Source organism: Acromyrmex echinatior, chromosome 5, assembly GCF_024713525.1.
Source record: "Acromyrmex echinatior isolate Ae372 chromosome 5, ASM2471352v2, whole genome shotgun sequence".
Classification (NCBI taxonomy): domain Eukaryota; kingdom Metazoa; phylum Arthropoda; class Insecta; order Hymenoptera; family Formicidae; genus Acromyrmex; species Acromyrmex echinatior.
Genome location: NC_141856.1, coordinates 11,186,791 through 11,203,171, shown reverse-complemented (window position 1 = coordinate 11,203,171; position 16,381 = coordinate 11,186,791). Strand labels below are relative to the sequence as shown.

The following is a 16,381-nucleotide window of genomic DNA, read 5'->3' as shown; positions in this document are numbered from 1 at the left end:
ATCTTCCTGTGAACATAATCTGAAATATCAGCAGTAAACACGATGTCGTTCGAAAAGCAACATTTGAGGCACTATCTTCTTTTCGCGTTTTGAACTTAAAAAAAAACGCTACTGACGCGAAAGAAATGATTTCTTCGGCTTTGGACGAGAATGCTGTATCGTGCAGCACATGTAAAAAATGATTCCAACAGTTTCGAGAGGGAAATTTCAATCTTGAGGATCGTGAACGCCTTGTCAACCAAAAAAAAGTGGAAGATGAGGAGTTGGAGAACATTTTGGACGAGAATTCTTGCCAATCGGAACTTGCAAATGCACTTGGAATAACATAGCAAGACGTTTCCTATCGCCTAAAGCAACTGGGCAGGATTCGCAAGAAATGTCGATGAGTCCCTCACTTCCGAAAAAGCAGATTCCACGATATTGCTCTCTCCTTGCTTTCTAGGTTCAAGAAAAAGAACTTTTTGCACAAAATTGTTACTTACAATGAAAAGTAGATATTATACGATAATCCTAAGAAATCGAAAATCATGAGTCCATCCAGGTCAAAGCTATCAAAACCGAACATCCATACAAAAAAGGTGTTGCTATACATTTGGTGGGATCAGAAGGGCGATCCACTATGAGTTGCTCCGATGAGGTCAGACCGTGACTGCTGAGCTTTATCAACAGCAATTAATTCGTGTAAATGACGTTCTTGAAGAAAAAAGGCCATTTACTAGCAGTGGAAGAAGAAAGGATACTGTTGCGGAATAATACTCGGTCCCATACAGCAAAAAAACTCTGGAAACCATCTCCGATTTAGACTGGAAAATTCTCCCTCAGACAACATCACCTAACTGATTCTCGATTCAAGTCAGTTGAAGAGGTCGAAAAAAGCATTGATGAATTCAAAGCCACCGTCATTTTTCCGATCTGGAATCCAGCAATTGCCTGAGAGATAGAAAAAAATGTATAAACAGCGAAGGAGATTACTTTGAAAATTGAGTTTGTATTCATGTTTTTATAAATAAATGTTAAAGTTGGTCAAAAAAGGAGAATTAATTTATACACCTAATACTTATCTGAATTTTCAAATTATGTAAGCAAAATTTCAATTAATACAACTAGACTCTTTTTCCACTACATCGACGATTTGTACCTGCGTTCCTCGATCGCGTTAAGCGACTTTTAAGTATTCTTTTTTGCGTATAAAGTGATTTATTTCGTGTTTTTTTTTACATTTACATTTTTGAAAAAAACTAAACTAATGACGGTAGTATTTTTGATTCAATTATAAGTTAGAGAGGTCGAAGACTCTGAGAAATTTTTTGTTTCAACTTCCGTTTATGATGAATTCCAAGCTATAAGCGATAGCTTCTTTTTACTTTGTCGGCTTTATTCGAGATTTTTTAAATTACAGAGAAAGCATAATGTTAATATCACGTATCATAATTATATACGAGTATCCATGTATGATGAAATTATTTTATAACGATAAATAATACGGATTGCAATAACGAAGACGCTAAACGTCGCGAACGAGGTGCATGCAATGGTAGTGCGTGATGGTACTCACCGCCAAAAGTGTGGCACGTATCCGGCGGGACACAAGTCTCGGCACTGACCGCAGGGCGCACCTTGGAGGACGACATTACCGGACGAGTAATTACTGGGCGGCGTGTCTTGTCCCGGGGACAGCATTCTGAAAACAAACGCGAATTTACGGTGAGCGTGTCATTTTGACACGGTCCCTCTTAATGCCTAACCATTTCGCTACGCTGAAAGTGTTTCTCAACCCGTTCACGTTCCACAAGAAATGTAGCAGCTACTTCGAATAAGAAAGTGATTTTTACAGTAAATTTAATTAGTTTAGCAGTAATTTCTCTTAAAAAATTGAAAAAATAAATGTATCCTTTCATATACGTACAAAATTAGATAACAGATATATGGAAGGAACAGTAGCGTGGAAACAATAGTAGTATGTCATTTTTTTAACCTATCGACTTAATGTCATTGGTTGGACAGTCTACTGAAACAAATATGTTGAAAAATCTTTTGTTTCTCGAAATCATCAAAATGATTTTCACTTCTCCCCATATAGAAGAATGTAAAATTTAAATTAAAAGAAGAGAAATTAATCTAAATTAAATTAAAATAAATCTTAACTAATAGAGAAAATTAATTTTTTATTTGATTCAGTTACTATTAAGTATTGCCAATTTATTTATCAATGTAGCGGCGCCCTTCGCTTCGATTTTGTTCGCTCTTTTAGGACCGGAGGTCAGAATGGTAAAATAATCGACATAGAACTGCACGCACATTGACCTATTTCGCATTTATTGATCTTTTTTTAAACGAGACGGCACGATCGCGATGGACAACAAAAGGAAGGAAGAAAAAAACGCACACTTGGAAATCTTGCCGCTGGTCTCTCGTTGCTGCACCGCAATACGCGACAATCTTCAGGTTGGAACTAAGCTTGAGTTGGATCTAAACATGCCGGAGATCTTAACTCGAACAATGCAGCGACCAGCTCGCGATCGCGAAATCGAAAATTATCTGCACATAAATTATCTCAAAATTAGAGAATCTCGGCTCGAATAGACAAGGCGACGAATCGGAACACACGGCGAAGGAGCGAAAAGGTACTGCCAGCTTCTTGAGCCTTGAATCCCGATTATACCCGATTCCAGGTGTTCTGTTCGGAAACAACTGGATTTTGCATAATCGACACGTAATTCGGCGAGCGATTCGCTCAAAGAGTGCGGAGACTCTCCAATATAGCTTGACATTAAACTTCTCTCTCCAACAATAGTACGCGAATACGGAACAATCAAACTTATTTATTCTATAAAGCAAATATAATAAAAAAATTTTCTATTTTTAAATCTAAAACAAAGTCTGTATGTCAATTAATATTAGACAATCATTTAATCAAAATAGATTTAAAAGGGAGAGGAAGATATAATAAAATCTTCGATTATCTTTCGTGATTTAAAATAATTAAATGTGGTTGCCGTAAGATATTATAATAGAGCACGCGACTTTGTTATTGTCACGAGAAATCAGTTCGATCATCGCGTGATACAGGGATCCCGTTTAATTATCACGTCACGATCAGGGAAATAAGCTGAATGGATGAACACGAAGTGCGCATTCCGTCACGCCCGAGCAGATTGTGAAATTTGTCTTCTCGCAACGTGGATCGAAGAAAATAGTATCCGTTTATGGAATTACTGTGAAATTAGACGATTCTCGTGCAACTCGATGGTCTTGCTTTACCGAGAGCGGAAACTCACATCCGCGCACTCGCGTAGGCAATTATCGTTATTTTGTTGACGAACAAGGCTTCCATGGTTTCATTTAGATCCGTTTAAAACCATAACGAGGCATTACACGCTGTTAAAGTAATATTTCTTTTTCTCGACTCAATCCTTCTCACTCATTATACACGCCTTTTTACACCTCGCGATTGTACTTGTATACAACTGTATATGTAGGTAAGTATAACACAAATAAGCGAAGAGAGCCATAATCGAATCTTAAAGTCTAATAACATTGTTGTATAAATTTTACATTGAATTGTTGTGAAAAATATCACCCCAGCTAGGCAGGAATCTATAACGTTTTATCTATGATTGTCATTAACTAGGGTCAGCCAATGAAAGTTGTATTTTTTTTCAAGATCCTTGCCATTGGCTGTCGCTAGTGAGATTCTCTAACGCTTTATCGAGATTTGATTGTTGCTTAACAATAATAATAATCATCGATAAGACGTTAAAGAATCCCATTAGTGATTCCAATTTGAACCTCGATCATCATAAAAGGTCAAGCGCTCGAAACAAGTTTGTAACACGCGAGCGCATTTAAAGTGAATTAAACGAGCATCAAATTAAGTCAAAGCTATGTTCGCGAAAGGTAATAAAGACTTTTCGTTTGCACTAATATAGCCAGGAAGTTGCAAAAATTCTTAAGCTTTAGTGTCGATCCGAGATGAACTTACGATCTACGCCACACCCCCTGGTCTCGCCGGTTGATGTAAATCTCCGTTTAGGTTTACAGGGACATCAATCGTGTCAGCTAGTACGCATTATGCGACAAGTCTGCCCGCGAAAATAATTAATTAATGGCGCTATCTAATACGGGGAAACGGGTAGTTACGCCCCACACTCGCTCGAATTAATAACCGAAGCTCGTAATTAGCGGGTAAGCGACAGCGTTCCGCTGCCGTCGCGGCCTTCGATCGTCGGCGATTAACTGACATCGGATGTAATTACATCCCTCTGGAATATTTTATTGCGACGAAAATCGTTGTTGCAACCTCGAACGCCTGCTCGCTAACGGCCTTGCTGCTCGTTCGCTTGCTGTCTTTTATCGCATAACGCTATTAATAACAACATTGCATTCTGATTAATTCTAATCGAGAGAGTAGACTATAATTTAGCCATAAAAAATACGTAACGAGAAGATTGGATCGCCTTACAAGGTAGTTTTTTACGTGTGAAATAATTGAAAAAAATTATAATAAGAATTAAGTGAGAAAATTTTTCAAGACTACGTTCTCGTAAAAATAATTATTAGGTGTTGGAATTAATTCGTAGCGTTTTACAAGTGATGGGAAGTACTTTCATTAATGTATTTTTTAATGCTCATGTGAAATAAATAATATTCTTTCATTAAAAACGCTACGAATTAATTCCAACACCTAATATAATTATTTTTACGAGACTGTATATTATAGTCAACATAAGTGCTAAAATATTCCAGTTAATGCGATCTCTATTTTCCTCATTAGAGTGTATTTTTTACAATTTCTAAAATTAAAATTCGATACTTTTTTGTATAAATTCTGCGAAAACTTATTATTTTATGCTTAAAACACTGTGCGTCCATTTTATATCAATTCTGAAACGTTCTCTATGTTGTTATATACCGCTTAATATCTCCTCCTTTTGCCATGCTATCCTTTTAGATTTGAATTGAACTGAACGCCTACGCGGCTGCTCTAGATGTTGTAGAATAACTTCGAGAGGCACCGTCACGTCACACGATTCTTTTCGAGAATGCTTGCTGCTTTACGACATTATGAATATATATATATGCTACCGTTTAAAATATATTATAATATTTTGACATGACATTTTGAGATTACGTATAATATAATCAATCTCAACCGGTCTTGCTAAATCATTCGACTCAAGAGATTTAAACGTCTTTTGGACGTAGTCATACTAGCTCGGAACTTAATCCAGTTACTGGTATAGATAAAATTATGATCGCTTTATGTAAAACAATATAAAAATATTAGTCAAATAATAAGATAAGATAATGGCAAGAACAACCGGCTACTTATTTTCCCTTAACGACTTTCTGTTATTAAATAAAAATTAAGTATTTTAACAGAGAAAGTGCCTGGTATTATTATTATTATTATAAACCTTTAGATTTACAAACTTCATTGCACCTGTATTAGCGACGGATGTATTAGTAACGGATTAAATTTACAATGAGGAACATCGATGGTTCAGGTATCTGTACAAGATCGCAACAGGTAATACAAGATTCAGCGCGGTGAGTGTCGCGCCGAGATTCGCAGATCTCGAAGGACATTGAGAAAAAAGGGAGAAAAAACGTAACCGCGCCGGATTATGGCACATCTCGGCGAATCTCTCTCTCTTCGTGCGCACATATTCACATTCGCACACATATACAAACATATTTCTCCGGTCATCGTTCGGATATGTACGAAGTCAACTTTTCATTCGGATATGTAGACGTAAGAGGCTTACGTTTGACATAATTGACGCCACGACATACGACGCGCGTTTTATAAAAATTACCCGTCTCTGTGATGACAGAGTGGCGTCATGAATTATAAGCGAATTATAAGTTTCACGATATAACTGATAGAATCTTTTCGTCGATACTTGATTGCAAGGATTAATGAGAAGGATGCACCTATTAGCAGCTAAATAATAAATAAGTGCTGGAATTATTTGTGAAGCGTTAATCTTGAACGAAGATTTAGAATTGATTGATGCATAGTAGGATGTCTTGTTTTCGATATTAATTCGATAATGCATATTCAGGTTTTTTTATTAAAAGATGCACTTGTTGAACTAATTATTAACAACAAACAAGTAAAGGAATTATTTAGTTTTGAACGAAGATTTAAGATAGTTAATGCGTTTTGTTTTCGATATTAACTCGGTACTAATGCATATTCATAAGTTACATGATTTCAAAAGTACTTATTTGGAAGAATTGGCATTGTCTGTATTCTTTTTTAATTCTTAATATTTTAGTAATTTATTATTTTTTATTTTTATTGATAACATATTTTCATATATTAACCTAAAGCTAATTAAAAATATATTTATAATATATAAACAGAAATTTCATTAAATTTAACTGAATTTGATTTATGAAAAATAATAATTACTTTAACTATATCCCTCTTGAAGTTCAATCATATTTTCATTTTTTAAAATTTTCAATGATGTATAATCTTGTAACTACCTAAATAACCATGATTGATCCCGGAAACGGTAATTGTGTAACTATACAAATTGTAACTCTGCATTATGATTACAATTTTAGCAAGGGAAAATTCATCTTAGAGCATCATAAAGAATATGTGCGGGGGTCGATTATCTTGGTGCACCGCGTATACCTGTAATGCCCCGTATATCACCGACAAAAAGCCGGATACAATTGCAATTTGAACTCGATTCAAATAACCGTAGAATCTCTGACGGCGATAAGGAACGACCAGGCTCCAGTCGAGGCTCACCTGCCTTCGCCGGACCACCGTAAGCCATTGAAATTTAATAGCATCACCGGAATTGAACGATAGACGTTCCGCGCAGCTACAGCTGACGCGCGTGGAAAGCGCGCCTCTGCGCTGCTACAAATTACACTCGGTAATTCAGTTCCTTGACCGCAAAGTCCCACAAGAAAGTTAAGTCCATCCCCGTGGCGCAAGTGAACGACCGCAGTTTCCCGTGTTGGTTCATAAGTCAGCGGCGGGCCGTTAGAGCGCGAAAGTGCGAAAAGAGATTTCGCGAAATACCACGCGCGAGATTCGACGCGAGATATATGTATATCTGGCCAATTCGTGGGAATTTATTAGCGGCCGTCCGTGCACGTCCGCCAACCGCACACCCGCTATCACGCCAACTTTGTTCGCTGCGGTTTAACTCCATTACGATCGCTTTCATATCGGAATTCTGATATAGATGACGGCTCTTGTCAAAAACAATAAATGGAAATACGATAAAATTGATATCGCATTTTTTCGGAATGAAACCAGCACGACGACCAGCACTTCTCTTTTAATCTCATAATTAAAGCTATCTAATTTTCGTAAAAGAACATACACTCAGAGAAGATTTTTGATATATTAATATAGTTGTTCCTCCAAAATATATATTATAGAATTATAGTTATTTGAATCATTTTTTATAATAACTTTAGCCATAACTTTTATGATTATAATAACTATAATTATAGTCATTTTCGACTGCCAACTATATATATATATATGTTGATAAAACTGTACATATATTTAGTTATGATTACTAATCTATAGTAGTCATAATCACAATTATAGTAATATGTAATTATAGTTACAAATAAAAAAGTTTTTTCCTCAGTGTACCATAGAGCTACCTACTAAAATTATACATTCTTATCGCAATGGATACGTCACAAGTATTAATTACTAGATCATAGTTTCATAGTACAGGACATTTCTCAATTGCATCATCTCCTGTCTCGGAGCTTTATTATAACGTACAATATTACTAACATATATAATATTAGTAATACTGAAATTAATACCGAGAAAAAGAGGAGATAAATGCGGGGATGCGCACTTAAGAGTTGCCACTTCGTGCGAAAGTTAACGGCCGCGAATGGTAGGGATCGACGTATTATAACCGATCACCAGGAAGCCCCGGCTCTCGTATTCGCCCCGAGCTTTGTCTTAACGATGAACGTACGCAAAGTTACCGCTGATCGCCGACTCATGCTTACGAACGTTCCTTGCATCCGTGCGTAAGTTATAATGCGAATCATTGCCACCGTACGCGCACGGATCCGGACGGACGCGTACAAACTACTACAAACGACGCCGAACGACAATTTTATCCCGAGTCACGTAGTTGCGCGCGAAAAGAGGACAAGCCAGTAAACATCAAATTTAATTTAGCGGTAATATACGAGCTAAACGGGAACTTGCAACACACAAAACATGTGATCAAGCAACACAAAAAGATTCATGTAAATTTTCATGTAAACAACAATTATAATTCCAAGACCTACTATTAAAGGTATATATTTACGAGTATACACAGTAAATTCTTTTGATTGATGTAACTATACTTAATCCTTTAAAGCATACATTTTTTCTTACCTACGATTGACTTGAAAATTGGTACTCGAGGGTTTTCGAGGTCACACGAATTAAAGTCCGCCATCTTGAATTTTGGGAATCTGATCACGGATTCGTAATCAGCGACCCCGAGAACCCCCAGATATACATTTTCATGAGATTTGTATTGTTTTTCGAATTTGAGTCCGTCAATATTGGATCCGCCATTTTGAATTTCTAAATTTTAACTTCAGATTCGCAATCAGCAACCCAAAAAACTTCTTGGACTTTATTTTCGGCTAATTAGCTATTGTTGATTAGTCACATTTATATATATATTATTAGAAAGGGATGAATTTTTCCAGTTTATTTATTTATAAAATACATTTTGTCAACAATGGAAATGTTTCTACGGTTTTTTTATAACAATTGATGTTCTACAAAACTGATAATGTTCTTTTCATTGTAGTATGTTAGAAAAACTGTGTGAAAAACATAAAAAATTGAGATTAAAAAGGTGTCACATATGTGTGACACTGTGCCACAAAGAGTTAAGTAGCTATCTATATTGTTTTTCAATTCGATTTTGGCAATGTTGTTTCCTTTCTTATAATATTTATTTCTTAATGTTCTTTTACATAAGTTGACTCTGCTTTTGACACTGCGAACATTATGTTCTTACAAGAAATTTAATTTGATTTTATCTGTTTTGTAAATTTTAATTTATTTAATTTATATTATTGTGCAGTTATGATTTGCAGTAGGTAAGTCTCCATAAGGTTTTGTTATCCTTTCTCTTTTTAATAACTGTCTTTTTAATGATATTATTTCTGATTCAGCTTGCATTTAGTTAATCAGCTACACTTCAGATATGGTAATCTGTGAGAGTCTTGCTTGCACTCAATTTCTTTGTAATTATAAACATTGGATGGTTATCAATTATTGCTATAATTGGAGACTGCTGAGGTTTGAATATAGCCGAAACGTTCAGTTTTGTATATTATGTAATGGATTAATAGATACAATCAACAAATATATGTGTATATATGTGTATATGTGATAATCGCATCAATTACCGCGTATTAAGACTCTTAATCGCCCGTTTTTTACCGTTTTATTTTTTGTTTTTATACACAGTAAAGTTATACCTTACAAATAAAATTACTCTTTTTTTTTATCATTAGTATTACAATTAAACAATTTGCAAAAGTGAATTCACAAACGAATTTAAATTTATAAGACTATTAACGTAATAATTCGTCAAACGTACAATTTTTTTTAAACTATGTTACATTAAGTCCGTATATCGAAATACAAACGTAAAACTGCAAATGTAACATGCACAATATTATATACGAATTTGCAAACCCTTTTCTTACGTCAAAAATGTTATATACGAAATATATTATACTAATTTTCAACGCGATGTCGTAATCTACTTCTAAATGAGAAGATACTGCGATTGAGACATTGCTTGCAAAATAAATCGCTCAAAGATTCAATTCGATACACGTGAAAGAGTCATCTTTTATCTCGTATGTCCTCTCTCTATTTGTCCGTAATGTGCGACCATACACATCGTAGGCACGCGATTACCATTCGTCGAAAATTTACAGCGTCGTTCGCTTTCACGCATCAGGAGTTCATTCGCTAGTTAATACGCGATTAACGCGGGAAAATGATTTACACACTCGGTTTCTCCGGCCTGTGTCTCTCGCCGGATATAGTGCGCTGAAGCTAGTTCAGAGATTGGATGTCTCTCGAGTAAACAACGGACACTCGGCGTTCGCACGCCAGGTATAATTTTCTGCATCGATGAGCCTCGTCGATGGCACGGCGCCGCTCATTTTTAAAAAATCCGTGTGTGTGTGCGTATGTGTGTGAGAGAAATGTTCACGAGAATCATAGTTTTCATCTTTCGAGTGTTGTAAGATAAATAAACGTTGTGCCGTAAGTATACCGTAATTATCTACTCTCTCTCTCTCTCTTTCTCTCTCTTTCTTTGTCACCCTCCTTTAGATGAAACGCGAAATAAGGAAAGCAGGCTACGGAGGAGAAGAAGCGGTAAAACTACGGCACTTACGCGATAATTAGTACCTTTTTGCATCGTTAACGTTTAAGCGAATGAACAACGATAGCGCGAACGTAGGCATGTTAATGGACGCGACAGCGAGCATGCCCGCGAGTGTTCTCTGCCTCCCTTGTGCTTTATAATTCGTGAAACGACCAATTAACGTTCTAGGAGAAGAAAAGTAGGTGGTCCCATGCCTTTTCTCTGCTAGTCTCTTAAATAGTTCTTGGACGTTCGTTTTGAGACCCCTGGAGATCCCTGTGCAAGGTGGCACGTTTACCAGCCGCTTTCAACTGCTTCCCCAAAGCTCCGTTTTCATAAGAAGGCTTTTCGAGAAGATTAACTTTTAATGATAATACTTGTATATAGCGCAAAGAAATTTATGCAGAAATAAAGAGTATATTTTTAATGGCTTTGAAAAATTCGTCTATCAAAAGTATAAGATTTTACGCAGTTTATATATTTTTTGGCAGTTAATGAGCAGCTTTTTTGAAAGGTGCGTTATAACAATATTTTGTCTCATTATATATACATATATGAATATTTCCGTAATGTTTAAATAATTATAATATAAAAAGTATATAAATCTACATATCTTTGTTGTATAAAGAAAATAATCTCAATTTAAATTGTATGTGTAAAAAGTTATGAATTATTCAAATAATTAGGTTAAAAAAAATTGTAATAGTTACTTTTAATGAGAGATGCGTATAATTTTTTTAAGACAGTGCTCATTTTGGCAAAAAAAAAAGTTATAATATGTCCATTTTAATAAGAAATTATAAAAAAATTAATTTTTGTAAACGTTAAACCTTTTCAACGGTTCAAAAAAATATTTATTTCGCGTTATTTCTACTTCTATTTCTATCGAGAGCTACAGTAAATGATACGAAAAATATTCATTATGAAACAATAATCGCTAAACTGATACGAGAAATCCGAAACTAAATAAAGTTAAGAAAACATAAAACGACAATGAAAAAGACGACAAATGTTTCGTGACAAATTTCGTACGTTGGACAGCAAACAATAGAGATGTTTGTTGCAGGATGCACTGTCAAGTTTAAGGTTAAAGACCTCTGACAGGGGCATTATTAAAATCCCCGCGGCGCAGCACTACGCCAGAGATCGGCTCGCATGACTCGGCGCGGTATCGGCAACCACCAGGAGTCGGCAAACTATGACTCGCGCGTTCTCTCGATACAAAGACTCCGATCCGCTCCGCTCCGCACGTTCTCGCGAGAGAATCCCCATCCCATGCCGCGTCTCCTACAAAACGCGGCACGCCGATCGCGACGCGAGATGCGTCTTATCTTCGCAAGGGCACAGGAACTACTCCCTTCGTAGTTCGTTTCTTCCGCGACGAAAGACGAAAGAAGCGAGCGAGCACACGGCGAGTTCCATCCACCGTTGCGCCGCAACCGTCGCCGAAGCGAGCCGAGTGGAGTCGACTTTGTGGAGCCGTGCACGATATCTCTCGATCGAGAGCATGCTCCGGGTCTGTGGCTCTATGCCGTGCGGCTTCGACAACGTCATACGCGTGTATATATATATATATATATGTGTGTGTGTGTGTGTGTGTGTGTGTGTGTGTGTGTGTGTGTGTGTGTGTGTGTGTGTGTGCGTGTGTACGTACATACCTGTTGCTGCTTTCTCTGCGGAGTGCGACGCCAATGCTAGCGTCCGCGGCGAGGTCCAAACGGAGATTACCGGCAAGACGACGTTGTTAGTCCCGTGATGTACGACGACGTTGCGGATCCTCCGTTGTCGTTGATGTCCCGCGAGAACGAACCGATCGCTTCCGTACCGAAAACTCCGAGAAACAGACGTACTAGCGTTCGCGATTCAAATATCACGGCGTCCTGCATCGCCGGGTATCGGCGCACCTGCACCTGCTGCACTTGTCGCGACACAAACCACCGCACCGTAATCGGCGTAATCCGCGAGCCGTCGCGCTGCCCTGCGAATTCACCGCACGATACCGAGAACACTGAGAAATAATAACGATCGGGACGAGTGACGATGACGACGATGACGACGACGACGACGCGGGCATCACCTCGCAGCATCACCGTTTTAACACATAACACGCGCGAGTCACGCTGAACGTTTGAAACTTCAATCCGTGCCTTTTCTCCTACTTCCGATTATTTTTCTTTTCTAACAATTCTAACACATTCGTCGACCGACTGCCGAATTTACGCAAACTTCACTGATTTCACGTCGCTGACAATAATTGCACTACAACCGGCGTTGGCGGGGCAACTTCACGTCGCTGACAACTTCGCGGCAGAGTCGGCAGTCGGGTTGTCCGCGAGTCAACTTTTTTTTCGATCGAAAGATTTCGAAAAATCGAAACCAATACTGGATCACATCTCGCCAACTGTCATATACAAACTCGAGGAAATGAAATGAATCACAATTCAGAGCACGCGAACCGGAAGGATAGCTCCAGCGAGAAGAAAGGCGTGCGCAACGGCATACTTACAACGGCGTACTTTTCTCGCAATTCGGCACCGGTGTGCTCCGACATGAAGTACTCGCCGAAATACCGACCTGTTACTTATCGAAGGTTGCCTTCTCGTTTGACGGCGCACCAACACGAAGAGTCGCGAGACTGGAGTCGAACTGACCGCCGAGATGAGGCCCAACTCCCCACAACTGGTCGCTTCTGCGATCACCCTCCTCCTGCTACACCGCGGATGCCACTGGACGTTCTCCTTACCTTCTCCTCTTCCGCCACCCCTCGCGCCCTGCTGAGGCCTGGTCCCGACTCAACGCTTTCGCATCATTGTATACCTCCTGTTCCGCCGGTCGCACTCGCGCGCCTGCTCTCTCTCTCTCTCTCTCTCTCTCTCTCTCTCTCTCTTCGCGATCCTCTTCTTCTTCTTCTTCTTCTTCTTCTTCTTCTTCTTCTTCTTTCATCCATCGTTTCTCCTTACACGCGCGCACAGATTTTCACTCGTGATCGTAAATGAATGTGCGATCGACGACGAGCCCTTTGCGAGTCAACGGCTCGCGTGTCGATTGTATTCGTGGTTAACTGCCTGGCTACGCGCGCATTTCGCGGAAAGTTATCAGGGAGGCTCTCGAGGATCGATCGTCCAACGATGATCCTGACGAGGCCCGGATTCTGAGAACTCACCGATTAACTCGCTCCCGTTGTAGCTCAATTGATTCTCTTTGTCTCCTTGAATCGTATAGCGTGTCGTAGCTGCATCCATGATGAAAGATGCAATCAATCAGAGTGATAGTAGTAGTTTGATGTTTAAAGAACTCGGATTAAATAGTGGCCACGGATGATGAGCGATATTAACGAGTTAGTATTTAGATACGAATATAAAATCTTTATTTCTGCGCGTTACATTGTACAGTCAACCGTGTGTAACAAGAGCTGGCGGAAAAGTGTATCACTCTCGTCTCGCGATTGTTCACCTGACCTTAGTCTCGGAGAAAACTATTTACCTATTTTTGATTGTTCGAGAAAGTTTCGATTTAAAGATTTTAAATCAACACTTTATTTCTTGCCTATGTAAGATACAGCGGATAGATATATCCCAAATTTCTTAACAACGAATTACAGCGCGTGCTATATTATATTTTACTGCAATATCGAATTGTTTCATGGCAATGTATATTAAATTAAATGCTGTTTAGAAATGTTATTAATCGTTATGCTCTTTATTTACTATTATTTTCGCTCGCCGGTTTAACCGTCTCGTGTTTATGTCTGCGTTGTCCTTTTTATCTATTCCAAATAACTGAGCAATTCTGATATACGTTATCTGTACGTTATCTAGCAACTTCTAAAAACGTGAATATTCTTGTGACTTTAAATCTTTGAACATTTTTGCAGCCGAAGTAATGGCGTAAATGTATAATTGTAATTATTATTATATAGTAATAATAATTAAATTAATGTCTTCTGCCTCCAGAGAAATAAAAAAGGGGTCAACAGAACAAATAGACTGGAATAATGCACGTTTAAAGTTCGGTCACACTTACCAAAAATAGAGAGATGATGCGATGATTCGGATCAAAGCAGACGTTCGCCTGTGCCGAACGATTTCTCGAGACTGTAATCAAGAGATTACGAATTATCGATGAAAAAAATGTGACGCGTTGCTTTATAATGAACTCCGAAATTATCCGTCATTCAACTGTCAGGCTGCGTCGTGCGTTTCTTTTGCACTTTTGATGCTCATAATGAGTCTGTTCGCGTTGTATGAAATCCCCAGAAATATTTTTGCACTTAAAATGAGATAGATGTATATTTGGCGTTGAAAAGAGAGAAAGCGAAGATGCTGAGTGCAAAAAGTACAATCAACACAAACAGGATGATGCCAATGCATGAGACATACATAAGAAGTAAAAAGCATTTTAAAGCATTTACCTATTTGTATTAAAACTAATCCTTGTTGAAATTTTTATTTTAAATTGTTAACACATATACGAAAATGTTAATAATAATGATTGTAAGATAGGAAACAAGACCGTTTATATTAAATAACATTACAATCCAAAGCGCCACTACGGTCTAGTATTAATAATAATTACGTGTCGATATGGTTGTCGACATTAACGCAATTAATCTGAAATGTAATAAGTTTATTACAATTTTTTAAGATTAATTTGGGGAATTTTGGGGGGATTATTACATTTCAGATTAATTGCGTTAATGTCGACAATCATATCGACACGTAATTATTATTTCTGAAATTAATTCATTCGTTTGAATAATATATATATTAGTTCAACATCTTAATACTTAGACCGTAATGGCACTTCGGATTGTAATGTTATTTAATAATGATTGTGTTGTTTAAATATTTCGTTTAATTGATATGAAACATTTTTGATGTTATAATAACATTATTTATGAATAAGTGAACAATTAAATAACACAAAAATAATGTAATTGTAGAATATTTTAAAATAAATTTTAAAATAAATGAATGAAATGTGCATAGCGTGTTCATTTTACATATTATATCATATTAAATGTTAATTTTGTTAATAAAATATACTTTTACAATTTGTTTCCAAATTATGTTAACGTGTAACATCTTTTGTGTTAATTTTTTATTTATATTACTTTTTAACACATTCATCTTACATACATTAAATTAATATTAGGTGTTGGAATTAATTCGTAGCGTTTTACAAGTGATGGGAAGTACTTTCATTAATGTATTTTTTAATGCTCATGTGAAATAAATAACATTCTTTCATTAAAAACGCTACGAATTAATTCCAACACCTAATATAAAAATGTGAAAGGATCGTTTGGGAAATATGTTAAATTTAACACAAATTTTCCAACTGTACGCACATTTACTGCACGCATATTATTGCACGTATAACGTTATCACATAATTATATTTGTCCTAGAAAAAAGATATCAAATGGGAATTTTCGGAAGAGAAATATCCTATTACGGCGAACGAAAGAAGGCTTTATATTTCCTTTTTCCTTAACCGATAAAATTTTTTGACGTATTGAAATCCAAATCGTACTTTTCCCTCATTCGTATCCTCCTTAAGGGCCCCTCACGTTCACTCGGTCCGAAGTTCTCGGTATCCGCTTCTTGCTCTTTCCTTCCTGCCCTGTTCTCTTGCGTGTCTTTTTTCCCACGCTTAATATTCCGCATTCGCCATTCCCTCCTCTCTTCGTTTTCCACTTTTTGATTGCTTCGTTCTCGTCCGCGTGCATGTTTGTTTCGTTATATGCACGATATCCGATCGTACGACCGTGATATAATTAAATCGCGAAAGAGAAAATCGTCAAATCAAACGATAGTAGGCTTAGCAGTGTCGATTTCTTATAGGCTTAGCAGTACTGATTTATTAAAGTTATAGTTAAACCATCGAAATTATGTCCTAGTGTTGCTAGCAACTAGCATTTGATTGGCACCACGCGTGGTTTATGAATAATGCTAGCTATTCCGTCATCATTAA

General features: G+C 37.3%; 1 protein-coding gene across 1 annotated transcript in view; it reads right to left on the bottom strand.

Annotated features, from left to right (window-relative positions):
* The window catches only part of LOC105153601 (uncharacterized), a 170,208-nt gene extending 156,362 nt beyond the window's left edge, over window positions 1–13,846 (bottom strand). The window contains exons 1-2 of the mRNA XM_087406383.1: window positions 12,065–13,846; window positions 1,556–1,681 (exon numbers count right to left, since the gene is read on the bottom strand). Coding sequence (XP_087262509.1) covers window positions 1,556–1,680 — 125 coding nt within the window. The 5' untranslated portion in view covers window position 1,681; window positions 12,065–13,846. The remainder of the gene's footprint in view (window positions 1–1,555; window positions 1,682–12,064) is intronic.
* Between the last annotated feature and the right edge of the window lie 2,535 nt (window positions 13,847–16,381).